We start from the raw sequence: 20222 nt of genomic DNA, 5'->3' as shown, positions 1-20222 counted from the left end.
GGTACTTAAAACCAAAACTAACACAAATGTTAAAGCTTGCCCACTTACCATTCATTCTAGCATACATCCACGGATACATTTGGCTCTTGTATTTTAACAGGCGGCACGGAGAACAGCTCATTGTTTTTAGTGGATTTCAGTGGTTTAAAACGTCTTGTAATCAGCGCCGGGCCCCTTACTGGAGAATCAGCTCCTTGTATTTTTTTAGTCAACATTCATAAGGTGGTTTAAAACATCTTGATAACTGCACACTTTCTCAGATTCGTACTCCCCAGCCACAGCTAAAAACATCAAGACACATTCACTATGAGAGAGATCTCAAAAAGTTGATTATCTTCAACAGAAAGAAATACTGAAATGTACAGATTGCAATGCTTTAAATTAGAGACAGACTGATATGGGATTTTTGAGAATGATACCGGTATTAAAAGGGAAACATTCACCAATATAGTGATTTTTTGAGCTCTTATGTTTGTCTGGACATTTACTGGATGCGCCCTTAATAATGAATAATATGAAACAAATGATAAACATGAGTCTCTGTGGGTACGGTAAGTGGATACTGCCTCTGAATTGATTGTTAAACCTCGAAAAACACCAGCTCACAAATATCTGCAGTAATATCCAGGGATTGTGGTCACTGAAAGGCCATTATGGGATGTGCACTGGCAGGACTGCAGGGTTTTATCTTATCAGTCCAATAATGATTTTTAAATGTGAGCATTTTCACAGTCTTTTAAATGTACATGGGGTTTCTCCATTTGAGATACATTTTTTACATTATTGTTCAAATTAAGGCCAGCTGCACAAATTTCTATTCAACTAAACCAAAGGTCGGACAAGGATCATAATTAAAGTCAGGAACCTTAAAGTCAGTCCTCATGGATTTACAACAGACCATAAATACTTTTGTTTACTGTTTATACTAATAACATAAATGTATTACTACACACAAAAACTGCCTCAGAAACACCCAGTTAACAGTAAACAAGTGTGTTCTGTGTCAAGATTTCCATAATTAAGGCTGCAGGAATCAGTATCCATTTACACTCATGCACAGTGTTTGTTTCATGCATTTACAGGTCCGATTGGACTTGTGTTGATCATGAAGAAGTTCTGTATAATTGTAAGTACTTCCACCTGACAGAAAAAAAGTATACAAGGCTTTTATAGTCAATATATGAGTGTAGATAAGGGTACGACCAAACACATGTAACTGTAAGAAAGATTTTTGAGAAAAATAAAAGAGAATCTTTTATTCAGTAAACTAAAACTACTTAAATTAGTTGTTTACTTTATATATATGCTGGTATTATCATTATTATTTTAATTTTTTTTTTCATGCTGAAACAAAATATCATCCATAAGATTGAGATGGCAACAGAAATTTCATACAAACAAAACCAAAATTAACTGCATTGCTAGATATAGCTAAAGTTTTTTTTATAATTGTCTAAACTTCAAATGTTTTTCAATATCTATTGTTTTTTTTTTTTTTTTTTTACTATTGTAACTCTGAAAACCCTGGAAGCCTATTAATAAACTGTTTGTTTGATTAAATTAATAAGCAGCAAGAATAATCATCAGACGATGATTTTAGACAAACTGGATAACATTTCTCAACGGCATGCATCATAGAGAATTGAATCCCAGCTTACCTGTGAGTAGGAGGAGAGAGAGGAAACCTGTAAGCATCATGACTGTGACTGCACACTCTGCCCTCTCCGTGCCCTCTTTAAATTTTTGTTGCAGCAATACCACCTCCCTGTAATGGAAGAGGGCTGGGCAACTTAATTGACTAATGCTTTTCTCCTTCTTTTTAATGTCATTAGTCCAATGATAGAAACAAAAACAAAGCTGCCAGGAAATGCCAACACCCTCTTGATTGCTTGTGGGCAGATCAATTTTGCTATCAAACCAAAAGAGTTCTCACTAGTTTCCAAGTAAAATGGTTCAATGTAGGAGCTGTATCTTGTGTCAAGCATGAGCTAACAAACTACAGTTTTCATTCATTTACAATAAATGCAACTAATCTCAGATTTGACTGGATACACACTGGACCTTAAAAAAAACATATAGAGATGACAAAGGAGATTAAAATAACATTTACACAGTGAAATTCAGCTGTGAGTCAATACAAAATACATGGTCCCCACAAGTGACAAAAAAAACTATAGTCCCCACAAGTGACAAAAACAAGAACATGCTTGTGTGTTTTTTTGTATAAGAAGAAAATGTTATTATTTTGCTGTTTATTTGTGCCAATATTCAAAGAGTTTCATACATGTTTCAAAGCCAGCACTATATGTATATACAACTGTAGACTAAACCACACAGCATTAAACACTTGAACTGCATTTCCTATGAAGACAACTTGATATAAATATTAAAAGATTTTTTCATGTGTCCTCCAAGAATATGCACAACCTGTGAGAGCATGTACAATACATAAAGATTGTGCATATTATATGCTAGAGACATTTTACAGTACAAACAGATCCATGTCATATGTTCATATGCGTTAGATGTAGATTTAGTACCGTGTAGAACATGCAAATAACAGTCCTTCAGTAGTTGTAATATACTGATGGACTATATCTGATCAGTCAAATACATTTCCTCATCATTATGAGAGCATATCATGTAATACGGACCAAATTTCCACCAAAATAGGCAATCTCATCCACACATAGTGACTAGAACATCAACCAAAATCACTCTTTGCTAACCTCGGAGGAGTGTGGACGCAAACCCTCGTCTGTGTGACAGTTCCATCATCCACCCCAATATCTCCTCCTAAAGGGGACCCCTTGAAATCTGATTGGCCAACCCATTATCCTTACCTATTCCTCTCACTTTCAGAGGCTGTAATGGGCTCTGTTTTAAAGCTAGAGTGGAGATACTGGTATCATATAAAACTAGAAGACCTAACACATCAACTGGTACCAACCAAGGAGGGTAGAGGAAGGGGAAAGGTTCCCATGACCTTTGACTTCAAGATATTTTAATGAATACAGGATCTACGGGTACCCACGAGTCTCCCCTAATCATGTCATCAGGCATTCCATTTTAAAAAGATAATAACTAAAAATAGAGTGACCACTGTTACATAGGAAATAAAAAAACATTTGTGGACTCTTTTAGCCACTCCGGTCCAGTAGTCGGGGCTCTCCTCCTCCCTCCTCCTCAGCAGGAGCAGAGACAGTGTTTTCTCAATCTCCCTCAGCTCGCCTGAGATCTTTTCCAAAGCATGACACTCCTCCATCGGTTTGCTGCTGTCGTCCTGCAAAAGTGGTTGAGTAGAGGGGTATATACAATTATTTATTGTAACATTATTAGGTAAGACATTTCAGCACTTCATACCCATCGTGATGAGGATTTAAACCCAATTCTGACCTCTTTTGCTACCAGCAGCAGTTCAGATGGAGTTTCACCAGTAGACACATCATAGATGCACTGAGTCAATTTGGGCACCTCTGAAGGGAAACAAAGACAGTTTCAAAATAATACAATTAACAAACACATATTAATTAGAAAAATAACTAATGGATTGGGCTGCACCAAGTTTATGTGTACCTACAAACACTGATTCTTTATTAATCTAAAAGTTTGATGCACAAACAATGTTTACGTTTTTATTAAGCAGCTTTTTGATGCACAATACACCGATGCAACATCATGCAACTATTAAAATCATGATTATATGTAGAATAATCTGGAGAAAGATTTGTAGGCCTGGGCATATCTTGGGAGGCCTTTTTTGATCAAGCAACAGGTCAGATTGACGACCATGTTCAATGTTAGATACCTCTTATTCTGTTCGATATTAGTAAACGAGTAAATGCACTCTACAGCTCTTAGATTAGACAGTTATTAGGCATAAAAATGTTTTGTAACTCGGATGAAGGAAATGTATTTATCATTATACAACACAAGGTCCCTTCATGCTACACACATATGATTTCATATATAGAATAAAATAAAATAAAATGTCTAAATCTCTTTATCTATATAAGGACTAGTAATTCCTTAGGACACTAAGGTTATATGTAACTAGACTAATTTTGAACAGCAAATTGGCTCCTGGTCTCACCTCCATGACTGTTGTGGAAGTTGGCTTTGCCCTGTTTGTCACAGTCATCTCTCCAACTTTGGTTTCTGTTTGCCACGTTGTTTTGGGATGCAGTGGAGTCTTTCTCTATCAGATGCATTACCAAAATCGTCTCCAGGAGGCTCAGCATCATCAGAGCAAAAATCCCAATACAGTAGACCGCTGAGAGAGGCAGGCAGCATCATTAATGCAGACAAATAACAACTCTTTGAGTCAGTATGTGCTGTTCCTGCTTTTCTTTACCTATAAGTGGAATCCTGTTTGACGAGGAAGGCAGAATTTCGTTCAGAATAAGTTGTAACACGGTGACGGCCAGCAGCACGGTGACCTTGAAGCTGAGCTTCTCGCCCCCGCTGTCTGAGATCAGGAAGGAGGCCAAGTCCAGACACAAGAAGAACAGGACAGGCAGCAAGAAGTTGACAATGTAGAGGAGAGACCGCCTCCTCATGGTGATCTGTGACATGATGTTAAAGGTTGAGGTGGTTGATGTTGTTATTCCTGCACGTCTGAGAAAGGCAACTGGAAATACTACGTAGTACGCAGCCTGTAACAACATAATCTGCAACAATCTGCTCATGTTCTGCTGTGTTAAAACAAGCAACATAATCATTATTATATTGCATTAATCCTACACTCACAGAGTGAAGTAAAAAGATGTTTTCATGAGTAAAAGAGGAGCTGCTGGTGGCTTTTTATATTTTCAGATCAGTTATGAAGTAAAAGAAGGAAAAAAGAGGGTAAGAAGTACAAAAAATAAGGAAATAAAGAAAGGCAGAAAATGCAGATATTAGTAATATTCCACGAAAACCAACCCTACTCTGCCTGAAAATGTTAGGGTCAGAACCAATCAGAGGACGAGTAGGGGAGGAATACAGGTGGTTCAAAAAGTAGGCCAATGCCCGCATAACTATGTCCCTGTGTAAACACTTAGTCCATTTTAACAAGGACTGAAAAAGTCCTTATTAAAATGGATACAAAACAACAAAAGAATTAGGTTTAGGGGTATGTTGTGGTTAGGGGACCTTTTTTGGTCCAATTCAGGCACTGAATAAATTGATACATTTACTTTTACCTTTGTACATCTGTGGCTAGTTATACGTACAGTGTAAATGATGATGTCCTGGCCGAACAAATCGCTGGCATTGTTGGTGGTAACTGTCATGTTGATGAACAGCCACTCGTACTGGGTCCGCATCACCTCACGAGACCACTCTGTGGCCTCTGAAGAGTTGTCGCTTGCCTGGAGCCGAATATCCCTGGCTGCATGAGATAGGAGGTGAAAGAACTGGTTGCTATATATACCATGATACCATGATGTTCATGGTCCAATTTAGTAGTAAAATAGACAAGCATAAAGCAAGGTATACTTTAGGGTGTGGCTGCTTTGTGAAGTTAACGGCAAAACTCAGATAAAACTATCAAATAAGGCAGCGCTGATCAAATATGAATCAAGATTATCAGTTGGCATGAAAAGCCAACTAACGAGGGCCGGTTAGTGCTAACAATGCAAAGACTAGGGCTACAGATGCTCACCAACAGGGCTTTTAATTGTGAAAATAACATGAAACTCATCTACACATCAATCAAGACCATCTCCACTGCAAACGTTCTGCTCACCACGACCCCCCACTCTGTCATAGTAAATAAAAATATAGCAGAAATACAGCGACTACACAAAATAGTCTCATATTCTGTCGCTCGTATGAATGGAAGAACAGTTAATGTGGGAAGTACATTTAAAGCATGATAAAAAAGATTTCTTTCTGTCTACATAGACAGAGAATGAAGGATACTGTGATGTTGGTTATTGCACAGACAGAGGGCGCTATTGCAAAACCCCAAAAATATTATTTTACCTTAACAGTTAACAGTTGAAATATATCGATATGTTTACCTCAGTGTCACACAACTGTCACTATAAATGCAGTTATACATTAAACACAACTCATCACGCTCTCACCGGTGTGTATGACGGACTTGAAGGAGAGGTTGCAGCTCTGGATGTCGAAGGGGAATTTGTAAATGTGCATCCTGCAGGTGCTGACAAGCACCTGGTCGTTCTGGACCTCAACATCGCCTTTATCATTGATGGTGAGATAAGGACTCGGAGGAGCTTTGTCCTTCTCTGTCCTGTATGAGAACACACAGAGACACACATGATGGCTAGACCCAATACCAGTGCTCTATGTTCCCCAAATTCAGACTCTATATATCTCACTGTTTTTTATTTAAGGTAACTTGCGGCGTAATCAATGTTAATTTTATGAAAACACTGACAAAGAAAATGCATCTAATGTGTCACATTATTGCTGATACCCAATCTGCTTAAATAGGTGGCAATAAAATAAGTTATGCAACTACATTTCACACAAGTAATCTTTAATTTATTGTTAAATCTGCTAAAATCACACAATGAAGGTATGCAATAAATTCCAGCGCTTGTATCACTGGTTCTTAAAACTATGTATCACTGGTGGTACACGAGCTGCCTCTAGTGGTACAGAGAGAAATCAATTAAACATTTTATAATTGAAAACCATAATACTATCAAAATACTATAAAAAAAATGAATGAGATGTAATATTTTATCTCAATAATGCACTAAAATGTGATTGTAAGATAGTAAGTGGAGGTAAAGTGAATGGAAAACACTGCAACTGTGGCCCCAAACAGGAACTATTAGGAAGAGAAACAGGAACCAGGAAAATCTCTTTTCCACCAAACTAGCTCTGGTTCTTGAACTGGTTCCATTCAACAACAATAAACCATAAATAATATGATTAGGAATAAACTTGCCTCATGCTGTATTTTGACATCAGTTATGATGGTGGTACTTAGAGAGCCTGATATTTTCTTAATAAACAGTTCAAGACATTACAAAAATATGTATGCAATCAATAAGTATAATATTACAAATAAGTTAATATATATCTGTAAAAACAACAGCCAAGTAGCACAAATTTTAACCAAATTTCAAGAAAATCTGCCAACAGAAATGTGTATTAATGCAAATTATGTGAATATTAAGAGTTGAGGGCATTAAGATAAACACTTAAATTCTCCTGTCTGGTGTCAATAAAGTATTGCAGAAGAAGAAATGATAGAAAACCATGTTGAAAATGTGATGGAAATTTGGCATTTATGGTTATTTAATATATTAATTTATGAATATCACAGTCTAAGAGTATAAAATGTTTCTTGCAAAACCAACTTAACTATACAGAAACGTGTTAACAGTGTTCTTCTTCACCTCCACCAACTGCTCCTACTCTTTCATTTGAAACCACCTTCTTTGGATTTCTATGATTGAAGAACACAGCAGCAGTCTGGCCACTGAGCGAGAGGCCCTGTGGAGGGAAGCGCACTTCTCTTCAGGCTGTCTACCCCAAGAGTGAATTCAGTCTTGTTTTTGGGTGACGTAACCCACCGTTTGTTTGGCCTGGTTGTGTCCAGGTGTGTGGAACTGGCTGTTTTGGTGTAATCCAGCAAGTTATGCCACAGGGCCATAATTTGCTAATTTCAAAAGGAGACATGAAAAGAAACCACAAAAAACAGCATCTTGTTCCGGTCAATTTTGAATGTTACCTATAGCAGCTTGTTTACATGGCAGACTGAGCATAACTTGACTGCTACTAGGAGTGTTTTCAAGGTGACTTCCATACACGTTATTCTGACAAAGCACACAAAGTTGAGCGCAAGTCAGCTTGGCACACAAGGCAATGAACAAATCTACAAGGGGAATTAGCTCAAATGCCCACATTCTCCACAATGCTTTAGTTTCATCTGTTCTGTTGATGAATCAGTGACTGAAGAACGTTAGATGGACAAACTTCCCTCAGAAGGTGATGGTCTTCTTAGTCTTTCATACCGCTACCTGAAAGCTGACTTAGTTACATCGCTCTCTCACGCAATACCAGCTTGACATCTGGCCCCTTCCTCTGCGCTTGTACCACTGCTTAAAATACTGTTGCACCTTACAAAGAGGTGTCTCTTTTAAAAAGTAGTGTTCTGGCATCCACATACTTATATAGTTATTCTCATCGTTCATTACTGTTGTGAGTTTATGTGAATCTGTAAAAAAAAAACAGAAACTCTGAAAACAAAACCTCTATATATAAATCTATCTTATATAAAATCTATATATGCACTCCACATATGTGTGTGTGTGTGTGTGTGTGTGTGTGTGTGTGTGTGTGTGTGTGTGTGTGTTAATCACATTCACACTTACATTTCTTCAATTGTGAGATCTGGCTTCCACAAAACTTCAGTAGGAAGAGAAACATTATCAATTCCACAAAACTGATTTGGATCCCAGGAAATGTATTCATTGTGCCATCTCTACAGAAACGAAGGGGTCAACAACAGGAACATAGACAGGAAATAAAAAGGAAAGTGAGAAAGAACAACAAACACAAATTACTGTAACACAATTTAAAATAGATTTAGAACATTGATATTTTGCTTCGAGGAAAGCAATATAGTGGCTCTTCCTCATTTTTCATTTAAATCCATGAATTAAGGATTCATTTTGAGCAAACCAGAGTTGGTGATTGTTGGAAAAGACTAAAAAAAGACGATTTTGGTGAATTTTACTAAACAAGCGATGGTGATTGTCGGAGGTCTGGTGGATCATGCTGGTGCTCTAGTGCGACATCTAGTGGCAGTGAACTTCACCTTTAATTCTGAGTTCTTTATTATCTACTGACAGGAACTCACCATGACAGTCCAAACATAAGGAATGAATTTCTGATCTTTCTCAACCTGGAAACAAAGAAATGAGTGTGAAAATCTTTCCAGCCAGAGCACAAACCTCCACACAGACTGCAATCTGCAATATAATAAACATAGAGATAGAAAGATGCAAATATTTTAAGAATCCTACAATACATCCTGTTATACCTCTGTGAATCCAACATGTAAAATTTGTTGTTTGAAATTTTTTTTGTGGGTTAAAATAAGGAACCTAAAGAGTTCATTAAACACATCTAACTATATTTTACAGAGTTTGCCAGCTGGAATATTTTAAACTGAACTAATGTAATGTTAATGTAGTTACCGCTGTCCGCCATCATAAGTAAAACACTGTGATATGCTTAAGAGACTATTTGCTACATTCATTTGGTGACCAATTAAACCATTTGTGCCCAAAGACTATATTTAGTATGACAAATAAAATAGACATACGTTGGGCAAGTATCTGAAAGTACAACTTAGAAAAAATCACACTTTTATCATGTGTCAAAGTCAGGATTTAAAAAAAACCCACTATTATTGTGTTAATTGAATGTATGTTGTTCACATGTGTTTGACATTTAACTTGTTATGAGTTCATAGATATCAAATACTTGTTTGTGTGTAGTCGCAGCCAATTTCTTATCGTACTATATTTAGTCTTTGGGTACTGTTTTTTCCTAAAATGGTAGAAAACGGAACAGAATAAGCAGCAAAAACAGAGGGATTTGTATTATTTTCACTACAAACATACTTTTATTTACATGGAATATATAGATAGGAGCCTGTTGCATGTGTGTACTTAATATGATAAAAATCTCTTTGTTTTTACTGTTTATTGTGAGGCATTTTCTAACATTTTAGAAGAAAAAAAACATTTGATTTTAAACATTTCACATTTGAGTTATGCCCAGACAACACTTCCAACAAAGGAAATTGGAGAAATATAGATTTAATCACTTACCACATCTAGTATGGCATAGAGCAGCACTTCCAGGGACACCTGTGTGGGGCGTTTGTAGTTCTTAACGGGCCGGGTCATTGAGAACAGTTCATTGTCTCTGCTCAGCTTTAGGTGGTTTAAAACATCGTGATAACTGCAGTTTTTCTCAGTGTACACCCCATCTACGGTTAAAAAAACACACATCAAAACACATCAAAACACATTCTGTCTTACAGAAATCACATTAAATGGAAACAAATCAGGAAATTGCTGATTGCTCTTATTCAATTTTCTTCAACAATAGAACTGCAGAGCTCTTTGTCTGGACATCAGAGTTACTCTATGTGCTCTTAATTACTTATAATTTAGAAGAAATGACCAACATTAGCCTCTGTTCTGTCTGGTTGTGCATCTACCGCTTTCTCAGATTATTATTATTAGGTCATAAAAAAAACACCAGCTCACAAATATCTGCAGTAATAACCATTGATTGTGGTCACTCAGAGGCCATTACGAGATGGGCGTTGGCAGGACGGCAATCAGTCCACTAATGATTTCTAAATGTGAGCACTTTTGCTGTCATTTAAGTTAAAAACAAGGGGCTGTCTAACTGAGATCCATCTGCTATTTGTAGCTCAACTGCATGTAGTTAAAGTGGCAACATTTAGATTAATCTAATATTTCTCATCCTTATATTTTTTAATTTTTACTATAATAACCTATGAAAATGTCAAAATGTCATATTGGACATTTTAATAGTAGTATGCTTTTTTTTTTTTTTTTTTTAACATTTTGGTTACAATTCTGGAAACATTTATCTTTATTTCTTTACAAAAAAAACACTTAATTTCCGACAGAAAACATTACGTTTCTGGCTCACATGCATTAATTCCTTCACTACAAACACCAAGCAGAAACATGAAAATGATAAAAACTAAAAAAAGTATTTTCATCCTTAAAGTTTACAGTGTTTAAAAAGACAAGTTCAAGTTCAATTAACAAGCCACAAGAGTGTTCAGGAAATAAATGACACCTTGTCAAAGCTTACCTGTGAGAAAGAGCAGAGAGAGAAAACCAATATATAGCATCATCACTGCAACACCTGTGAGAATCTGCATCCCCATCCTCTCAGTGTTTGTCTGGAAATGTCACCAAGGCTGTTGCAGTAATAATACCTCCGCCTCATAATGGAAGAGGGGCCGGGCCAGGGTGGATCACCTATCATTTATGTTTGCTTTTAATAGTCTCATTAGCCTGCAGCCATCCGGAGAAGAGTGGTCACTCCCTCAGTGGTCATCACGGCATCTCTCGGGGAATATTCAGGGGAAGAAGCAAGAGGCGGGGAGGCCTTGATGAGACAGAGATGGGCTGTTAAGTGGTCATGGCAGCTATTATTCGCACAAATCAACAGTTGGATGAGTAAGAAGACAGAAAGAAAGAAGATAAAATACGTTTATTGATGCCCAGAGAGGAAATTCAAGTGTTGCAGCAGCACAAGAATAGAAATAAGTGCAGATAAATAACTGAAAGTAGTTAGAAATAATAACATAAGAATAAATATAATATGGAAATTACAGCGTTATTACATAGTTTTACAATATATCATTTGAATTATGTTGATGAGATGTATTGAGATGTATAACTGATGATTAATTCAGTCACATTCTTTATTGACAAAAGCATGAAATTAGGGCGTGAAGTAATAATAATCTGAACTGCCATTAAAGTGAAATCATTACTTTATATCAGTTTTGTGATCATTAGAAGAGAGGGAAGAAGTGGAGCACACCACCTTGTGGTGGCACAGAGACACTGTTTGAATAACAGTGAAGGTGCACGTTGAACTTTGAGAACTTTCTGTTAAGTCAGCAATGAGAGATTGAGAAGCATGTACAGTTTGATGATGGCACATAAAGGAGGTGTCTTAGGATGTGTCTAGGTAGTGTTTTGTGCCACAATGATAGCATGAATAATTATTTTCATTATATTATCAGCAGAAACAGGGATAAAATGGTTGAAATACATTCTGTCAACTCTCCTCTCCATCTATCCATCCGATAGTTGTTGATAAAACTACTCAACTCTAAACCACAAGTATCGACCTCGTGTTGGATTATCTGGGAACAAAGTAAAGCTTTTATAATGTGAAAGACTTCTGCATTAAAATGTCTATAAACACTAGATGTATGTTGTATATTTTGTTGAGTTGTGTACTTAGATTATCCCAAATGTTTCCAACAATGTTCAAACTCAGAGAAAATCTCAGGTAACGAATGCAATGGCGTCATATCCCCTTTGTGCATGCGAATTTACTTTTTATCCTGTTTTAAGCCACACTTTTTTTAGATCTTGGTCTTTTTTAGTATTTTAGTCATCGGACATCTGGATCTTAAGTTATCAGAGAAATAATCTGAGCTAACAGACCAAACAGCGCAGCAGAAACATAGATTTTTAAGTTGAAACTGATTTATGTTTTATAGAGGAGGAGACCACTGCGGATAATTCAACTCCCAACAGAAACCTGAGAGAAGCTGACTGCAATGACGGCAAAGGCGGTGAAGACAACGACTCCCGTGATCCAACCATTACGATGTCATCAGACCCCGCTAGAGGCAGAAATTACATATTGTATACGTTTAAGGGATCACCAAAGTTATTGTGATTCATCCTCTGGAGACCATTAATGTCTCCATCCATCCAACAGTTGTTGAGATACCGACATTGCCATCCATAAAGCCGAGCTATGATACTGTAGCATGGCTAAAACAGATCAAATCAACATCCTCTGTGATTCGATGTGGTGAAACTATAAAACATGTGAAAGTCCTGAGGGGACTTTTTATAGCGCTGTAGCAGCCTGAGCGATGAGTGCACATGTGTCTGTGTCCTCATGTTACCACCACACACCAGATCCACGCTATGATTGACCAAATGATCGATGAGCTTCCTTTTTGATGATATGTTTATAACGTCAGGGCTGCTGAGGATGGACGTGATTGGTTTAAAGTGACCGATGAGCTGTGAGGCGAAAGTAGACTGAAACAGGAGAGCAGAGGAAGACGTATTCCTCCGAGCGGAGAGATAATGTGAAATATTACAGTGAAGAAAATATAACATCAGGGAGGTCAGTGAGTTTGAGGGCTTGTTAGTGTTTCACACACTCACTGGAGACTGTTGTCAATGTGAAGGATTTCAACTGGAAGCGGTGAAGTTTCCTCTTTAATCTTTTATAATCGATTGTCCTGATCGGATCACATCGGATAAAATTTGTTTCTATTCTTTGTCACGTTGCACAAACGATTGAGGTCGAGGTTTGAGTCGTGAGTTCTGGTGCAGGGTCTCTAAAATAAGTTAGTGTTAGGGGTGAAGATGTATAAATAATAGTCTTAATGGGTGAACTTTATGTGACGACGTTTATCAAGTAGATTGAAACAACCATCAAACTGCCTAACTAAGTTTCAATCACTCAAAGGGAGACATCATTTACATCATACATAACGCTCCTCAACCCTAATTGACTCCCTTTTTTTTCCCCATTTTATGTCAATGCAATTATTGATGTATCTGTGGATTCTTAAAACTCTCCAGTGTTTGGTAAATGTGTTTATTCATTTAAAGCTCCAGTGCTCCAAGAGGCTATATTAGCAGAAAATGACTAAAATATTCACGTTTAGGTGTGTTTTCATTCATTTATAATCACCTGAATATAGGAATATTTATGTTTTTGTTACATTAAAGTCGTCACACTTGCAAGGGGAAGGTGAAACAACCGACAACAAATCATACACACCGGTCATTTAAAAAACATTTTGAGGTCCAATTTATTTGTTTTAGCCTACAGATTCATCATGAATTCACATTTGCTGTCAAAAGACTCCAGTAGGTTTATATTTTAGGTTTTATTGATGTCGTCTTTTTTCTTTTTTTGAAAGTCAACATGTAACTTTTCACTTTATCTTTCATCTGTTGCTGTGAACAAACATAGATTCTTCATTACACATTTTTATACCATCGTATTCAAAACAATGCATTAAACTGAATGAACAAAGCTTTCATCGACAGCACAATCCACGTAAACCACATAAAAGAGATTTAGAACGAGATACTTTAAATACACAAAGTTTGCTTTTATAATCACAACACGATATAATTTTACAGTTTCACAGCACGTGTAAAGGTACAATACAGAAACTGAAGTATTACATGGTTTTATTTTACACCTTTAAGAGTTCCACTCTATGAAGATGAAGGGTAGAAACAGCGACACAGTGGTGACGTAGAATATGAAGAAGGCTCTGTTGATCCTTTGGGCCCATTGGAAGGACTTTCCTCCTTCCTTTCTGCAGCTGAGGTGCAGATTCAGAGCTTTCTGCAGCTCCTGCAGCTCCTCCAGGATCAACAGTAACACATGAGACTCTCCAGACTGAATGCGGTTGTTCACCTGCACACACCAGGAGTCATGTTAGAGTGGGTTTGTTTTCCCTGCCGAAGCTGATAATGTATTAGAAGCCGAGTGTCTTGTGAATGTCATCACACAGGATATTCTTTACAGGTCAAGTTATTGGTTCTTAACAGGTTGAATCAGGCACAGAAAGATGTTAAAAGCATGTAAATGCATTGAATCTTGCCATGTTATCGCACCACTGTTGAACAATGAAGCTGAAGCCTAAACGTTGGTATATAGTGTAACATTATGCCTTAAAGTGATAAATAATCCACTGTAATGTCCTACTGATCTACTAAAACCTTATATAGTCACTAGTTCTCACTGGAACAAGTTGCTTTCGATTTTTATGAATTACATAAAGAATTACAACTATAATCACAACTATTTATGCAACTTTCTCCCATAATTTATTACATACAAAACCCCTAAAAACAAAGCAATTTAATAGAAAGGCTTCCGTAAAATAAAGCCGTTTTACAGACACTGCAAAAAATTACAATATAACCCCAATACTGAGAACGTACCAATCTATCCCCCACAGTATAGTACATTAGAAAATATGTTAAATATGTCCTCTTTTTTTAAACGCGTCATTGGATTACTCTCTAATTATTTCTTATTTATTTTCAACTTATTTTTGAAGTGAGACTCCCTACTCCCAGCTTTACACTTGGTTGCGTCCAGTACTCGAGTACCCTGGTTTTTCAGCTCCTCTTAACGACTTTATTGTTTTAAAAGCCACACACACACAAGAAACTACACAATTTCATCCATCTGGCTTGTGCAAATAATCCTGTATCTGAACCTATAATGCAGTACCTCTTCAGCAACAGGCAGCATTTCATGTTGTTTCTCACTGTCAGACGCTTTACAGATGCATGAACAGCAGGTTTTTCTGTTCTCATCTGAAAGCACACAGCAGGTTTGTCACAAGGATTACTGCACAAACAACATGACTCACAATAATACTGCATATAAAAAGCAAATTTTTTGTGACTAAATAGGAAAGAAGCATGGTATATATAGTAGGGAGGCTCCTTGGTAACTCTTATACTGTTACATTCTGAGTGGTGCATGGAAATAACTGATTGAGAAAATTAAGTTTTAAGCTGTTTCAAATTTTAGATTAAATTCCCCAAAACATTTTCATTCATGTAACATCTGATACTGATGAGCTTCATTGCTCACAGCTCTTGTCTGTGACCTGCATCTCACCTGTGTTACATTCATCGATTTTGACTTTTTCCTGTTTGCCCTTGCAGTTTTCCCTCAGGCTGAGCTCCTGGGATGCGGAGTCTTTCTCCATCAGATATGTAACCAAGATGGTCTCCAGCAGACTGAGCAGCATCAGAGCAAAGATCACAATGCAGTAGGTCGCTGAGAGGAGGGAATAATCATCTATTATTTTTATGACTCATTAATCCATCCAAGTAGTAAGAAGGGGAACTAGATCTCATTCAGCCTGTACCTATGAGTGGAGTATTGTTGGACATGGAGGGCAGGATTTCATTCAGGATGAGCAGCAGTACGGAGATGGCCAGCAGCACGGTGACTTTGAAGCCTAACTTCTCTCCCCGATGGTCTGCGATGAAGTAGGAGGCAAGGTCCAGACTCAGGAAGAACAGGATGGGCAACAGGAAGTTGATGACATGGAGGAGAGGCCTCCTCTTCATGGTGAACTAGGAAAACAGGTTCAAGGGTCAGGCTAATACGACTAAATGACAACAGATATTACAACATTTCCGGATTTAGAAATTTACTGAAGTTGTTCAAAATGTATGTTTTACTTTGATAAAACGTTATGTTCTGTTAATTTGCACACATTTTTTAATTGCAGAGCATGAATTAAAGCTGCAGTAGGTAATTTTTATAAGAATAACTTTCACTTTATCCTGACAGTAGTACATGAGACAGATAGTTCACCGGGCCCTAAAAAAACAACCAATCAGAGCCAAGAAAGATAGTCGAAACCATCCAGAGATCCCTGCTGCTCTGTATCTGTGTTCATTACGTTTCTCCACTCATACGTTCAGGTTTTTCCTCTAATTTGTCACCCATCTGTATCTGTCGCTGTGTAGCGTACAGTGTATACGAGCAGTTCCCACTGTCTATCGTGGATGGTGTAATTGGAGCTGTTCACGGACAGCTGGAGGAACTCCCACTCCCCCTGCGTCTTCATCACCTCGCGGGAAAACTGCGTGGCTCGGGAGGAGTTGGAGAAAGGGAAGAGCCGGATTTCATCAACTGTGGCGAGAAGAGAACGTTTGAGTGAAAGGATGGTTAAAAACTTCAGTTCATGCAGTCACATGCAGCACACACACTCACTACAATGTGCTGCAGAGCCGACGGTGATGTTGCATCTCTGCGTGTCGAAGGGGAACTTGTGGACGTCCATCTTACAGGTGCTCACCACCCTCATGTCCTCCTCAGAAGTCACGATCCCGTCATAGGACACGTGCATGTAGGGATTCAGAGGGGAGTCGTCCTTCTGTATCCTGAGACATCAACACACAAAATATCTTCATGTTATGTTTGTGAAACCTTTAAACCACACACTTTGTCACACCAATCATGAACTGAACTGTAGATGCTCCTCCTGAAGGCCATAATGTTGCTTGGCTGGGAGAGGTAACTTTTCCAAGCTAGCTAACAGGTTTCACTTTTATCATACAGATCTAATTCTGGATAAGACAGCAGCCATTAAAGTCAGTTATTTGTGTTATTGTGCCGCAGGCTCACATCTCATAGATGAAGAGGTCTGGTCTCCAGAGCATGTCTCTAGGAACAGCAATCTGACGGATTCCACAAAACTGAGCAGGGTCCCATGAGATGCGTTCATTGTTCCACATCTGCAGAAAAATAAAGGTGAACTACCGGAAAATTAAGAGACAAAGTTGCAGACAAATTTTAAAATAAATTTACAAACAACAGGTGACCAACCGGAGCATTAGCGGAGAGTCACATATGGAAAATAGGTTATTAAGCTGCTCTTAATTTGGTAAACGAGAGAAAGTTGAGTGCAGAAGGTTTACGTCTGTATTTTTGTGTTTGGTAATGAAAATAGACGTCAGAATATTTCCTTTCTTGATATTTTGTGAGTTTATTTTGTTTATTAAAGCTAAGAGAGCTGGTGGCAAACTCACCACTCATCTCTGCAAACTTCACACTGATGGAAGGAATAAAAAAACTATAAAGATTCACTCACCATCGTTGCCCAGACGAAAGGAATGAAAGTTTGTGTTTTCTCAATCTGGAAATGGACACACACACACACACACACACACACACACACACACACACACACACACACACACATTAGCACTAATCAACTGCATGGCCACATTCAGCAGATACACCAACACAGTAACGAACCTACCACAGCCAGGATGGCGAAGAGGATGATGTCCAGCTCCACCGTGGTTGGGTGTGTGTAGTCCAGAACGGGTCGGGTCAGTTTAAACACGCTGTTATTTGTGGTCAGGTTCAGGTAATCCAGAATGTCCTGGTAGCTGCACACTTTCTTAGAGGGCTCCGCAGCTACTGTACGTTAAAGAGAGGGACGTTTTATCTTAAAAATATATTTAATTACATTCATACTATTTGATTATTTTATCATTTTATTTACTTGCAACTTGTGATATGGCACATACTTATAACTTATTAAATTGTCTTTGTGTGATCTGCTGTGGTAGATTATACAATATATGTTATACACAATGTACACACTATATATATGTTTTCTGTGTTATTGTTGTTAATTAAACTTGATTTATTTTAAACTCCTCAGCTGAATCTTTAAGAAAACCCCAATTTTTTAAAGCCCTGATTTTATTATACTTAAATTTGCTTTATTTTTTCTTTTGTAAGTTTATAATAATAAAAAAATAAACACACATCCACTGTTATGTCCCTGCTGGCTGACAGAGAGCAATTATAGTTATCGTGTGTGTACATTTTTTAATGCTATAAATAAGAGGAGGGCTGGATTTCTGCTCCATTTCTTCCCACATCATTTATTTTTTCCCTCCCTTTTGATGAAGCACTGTTTTCCTTTTTTCATATCAAAAAAATTGGAAAAACATCAGCAGATAAACCAAATAAGACTTTGAGTGTTACTAAATTCTTTGGTTTAAAATGTGCAGCTGAAATAACTATGTGACAATATCTACAGGCTCCTCAGTTTATACACCAGATATAAACAGTGTGTCTCTGTTTCTGTGCTTTTTGTTTTACTATAGTACTTGTGCTATACTTACTATAGTATGAAGATATTGCAACTAAAATCATCACTGATACTTTGCTGTCTCTGACTCTCAAAAACAATTAGAGGTTCAAACATATACACCCCTCAAACATGCTCTTACCTGTGAAGACGACCAGGAGAAGAAAAGCAACGTGCATCATATCTGCAGCTTTACAGTGTGTGTGTGTGTGTGTGTGTGTGTGTTAAGAGCAGCGTCCTGCCGAGTGTGTGTCTCTGCTGTAAGACAAGATCCTCTCTGTGATGCTGTCCTTTGGTTTGAGCCGAGGAGGGCTGGGCAGAACAAATCACCTCTGTCAACTGCATGAAATGAGAAACCCATCCCAAAGTGGACGGCCCCGGATTGACGTAATTGTTTGACAAAGGAGGGAGACACACTGTATACATATCAGACCTACATTTGACTCTCGATGGCAGGTGAGATTGAAGATGATCGCATGACAAATAATAAAACTATAAAGGAAAGGCAGGTGGGGAAGGATTTGTCCAACTGAGAGTGGAGAGAGAGATAATGTGAATTTACAGCTTGCTCACAAACTTATTTGACATTGGTGACGAATGGATTGTGGGTGTAGGTCTGTGCATCTGAGGACACACAGCACACAAGCAAATGAGAAGGTAAAATTCAATTAGGTGGTAATGTGGTAATGTGGTAATGACATTAGAAACACTGATGCCATTTAAAACCCACTCATTGTCGTCCTGTGCCAGGCTCACAGTGGACAGCCGAGCATTAAAGCTAATTTATTATTTATGTTTTAAAAAAAAAAAGATTATTTCTGTTTTTTGTACAGTAAAGGGACTTCACTGATTTTAATCGACTTCTGTGCATACACTTGAGTTTATGAAGTTAGAGGTTGGACGGAACTGAAACTAATTGCTTATCATTAATTCTTTTTTTTTACAGTTTTTGGGCTACTTACTCAAAAAATGTCATTTATTACTATTTTAAAAAGTAAGATTATTAGGTTATTTATTACTCCCTACCAACAATAGTTAGTTAAATTTCTAGTTATGTTTCTGCTACCCCAACAAAATTGGTAATTGTGTTTCCTTTCTACACAAAATTCAGACTTAAGCCGATTAAAATCCAGTTTTGTTTGTTAAAATTAAAGTAATGTGAATATTTCCAGCTGCTGAATATAAACGTTTCCAAACTAGTTTCCTCCACAAATAAAAAAATGTATCCAAGGATGTAATTGGATTGTTTGATTTCAAATTGTAACTAACTATTTTTTGAAGAAGTAACTTTAATATTATTACTGAAATGTATTAGTAATTAGTTACTATTACTATTATTATTATTATAAGGGAAGTAATATTATTACTAGTAATGAGCTACTGCCCAACACTGATAATTAATCAGTTATTTTTTATTGATTATTCTTTTGATGAATCAAACCACTTATTTTTACGTACTCCTCTCTGAGGAAACATACAGCTGCAGCAGGAGCAGAGGCGCTGCGCTAGTTGACAAAATAAGACCACAACTCTCAAACTGCGAAAACAAGAACACAAGCTGTTGTTAGCTGTAAAGCTTTTTCTACAAGGACATCAGATTTTTTTAAACTGTGTGGTTCAGGGATTCACTGACATCCAGCTGGTCATGTGGCAGCAGCAGCAGCAAAGTGATCAGCAACAGTTGGTGATTGATTCAGCCAAATAGATGAAAATGGTTAATTTGGATTTGAATTTATGTTTATACATGTTACATTTCTAATTGCGCAAA

At 37.4% G+C, this 20222-nt stretch overlaps 2 protein-coding genes across 2 annotated transcripts; both read right to left on the bottom strand.

The window, feature by feature from the left end:
* Window positions 1–2289: 2289 nt before the first annotated feature.
* On the bottom strand, window positions 2290–10901 carry LOC127373867 (5-hydroxytryptamine receptor 3A-like). The gene is made up of 10 exons (XM_051418712.1): window positions 10834–10901; window positions 9807–9967; window positions 8828–8872; window positions 8340–8449; window positions 6072–6241; window positions 5214–5371; window positions 4355–4565; window positions 4094–4273; window positions 3397–3476; window positions 2290–3283 (listed from the first exon to the last, which is right to left on the bottom strand). The coding sequence occupies exons 1-10, from the start codon at window positions 10874–10876 to the stop codon at window positions 3056–3058; spliced, it is 1386 nt and encodes a 461-aa protein (XP_051274672.1). The 5' UTR covers window positions 10877–10901; the 3' UTR covers window positions 2290–3055.
* A 2714-nt stretch (window positions 10902–13615) lies between these two features.
* On the bottom strand, window positions 13616–18755 carry LOC127373868 (5-hydroxytryptamine receptor 3A-like). Its single transcript, XM_051418713.1, has 10 exons — window positions 18597–18755; window positions 17609–17772; window positions 17438–17482; window positions 16972–17081; window positions 16558–16727; window positions 16316–16476; window positions 15701–15911; window positions 15448–15609; window positions 15052–15137; window positions 13616–14226 (listed from the first exon to the last, which is right to left on the bottom strand). The coding sequence occupies exons 1-10, from the start codon at window positions 18634–18636 to the stop codon at window positions 14008–14010; spliced, it is 1368 nt and encodes a 455-aa protein (XP_051274673.1). The 5' UTR covers window positions 18637–18755; the 3' UTR covers window positions 13616–14007.
* Window positions 18756–20222: the final 1467 nt, after the last annotated feature.

This window comes from Dicentrarchus labrax, unplaced genomic scaffold, assembly GCF_905237075.1.
Source record: "Dicentrarchus labrax unplaced genomic scaffold, dlabrax2021, whole genome shotgun sequence".
Classification (NCBI taxonomy): domain Eukaryota; kingdom Metazoa; phylum Chordata; class Actinopteri; family Moronidae; genus Dicentrarchus; species Dicentrarchus labrax.
The sequence above is the reverse complement of the archived record's forward strand: the minus strand, read 5'-3'. Positions and strand labels throughout refer to the sequence as shown.

Excerpts from the sequence above, each read along its gene's own strand:
- LOC127373867 (XM_051418712.1), bottom strand. The coding sequence starts at position 10,876 with ATGATGCTATATATTGGTTTTCTCTCTCTGCTCTTTCTCACAG. Across the intron at positions 5,372-6,071 it reads CAAGTCCGTCATACACACCG|CCAGGGATATTCGGCTCCAG; the intron begins GTGAGAGCGTGA and ends TATCTCATGCAG. Across the intron at positions 4,566-5,213 it reads AGGACATCATCATTTACACT|ATCACCATGAGGAGGCGGTC; the intron begins GTACGTATAACT and ends ATCATGTCACAG.
- LOC127373868 (XM_051418713.1), bottom strand. The coding sequence starts at position 18,636 with ATGATGCACGTTGCTTTTCTTCTCCTGGTCGTCTTCACAG. Across the intron at positions 15,610-15,700 it reads CAACAATACTCCACTCATAG|CGACCTACTGCATTGTGATC; the intron begins GTACAGGCTGAA and ends CCCTCCTCTCAG. Across the intron at positions 15,138-15,447 it reads AATCGATGAATGTAACACAG|ATGAGAACAGAAAAACCTGC; the intron begins GTGAGATGCAGG and ends GTGTGCTTTCAG.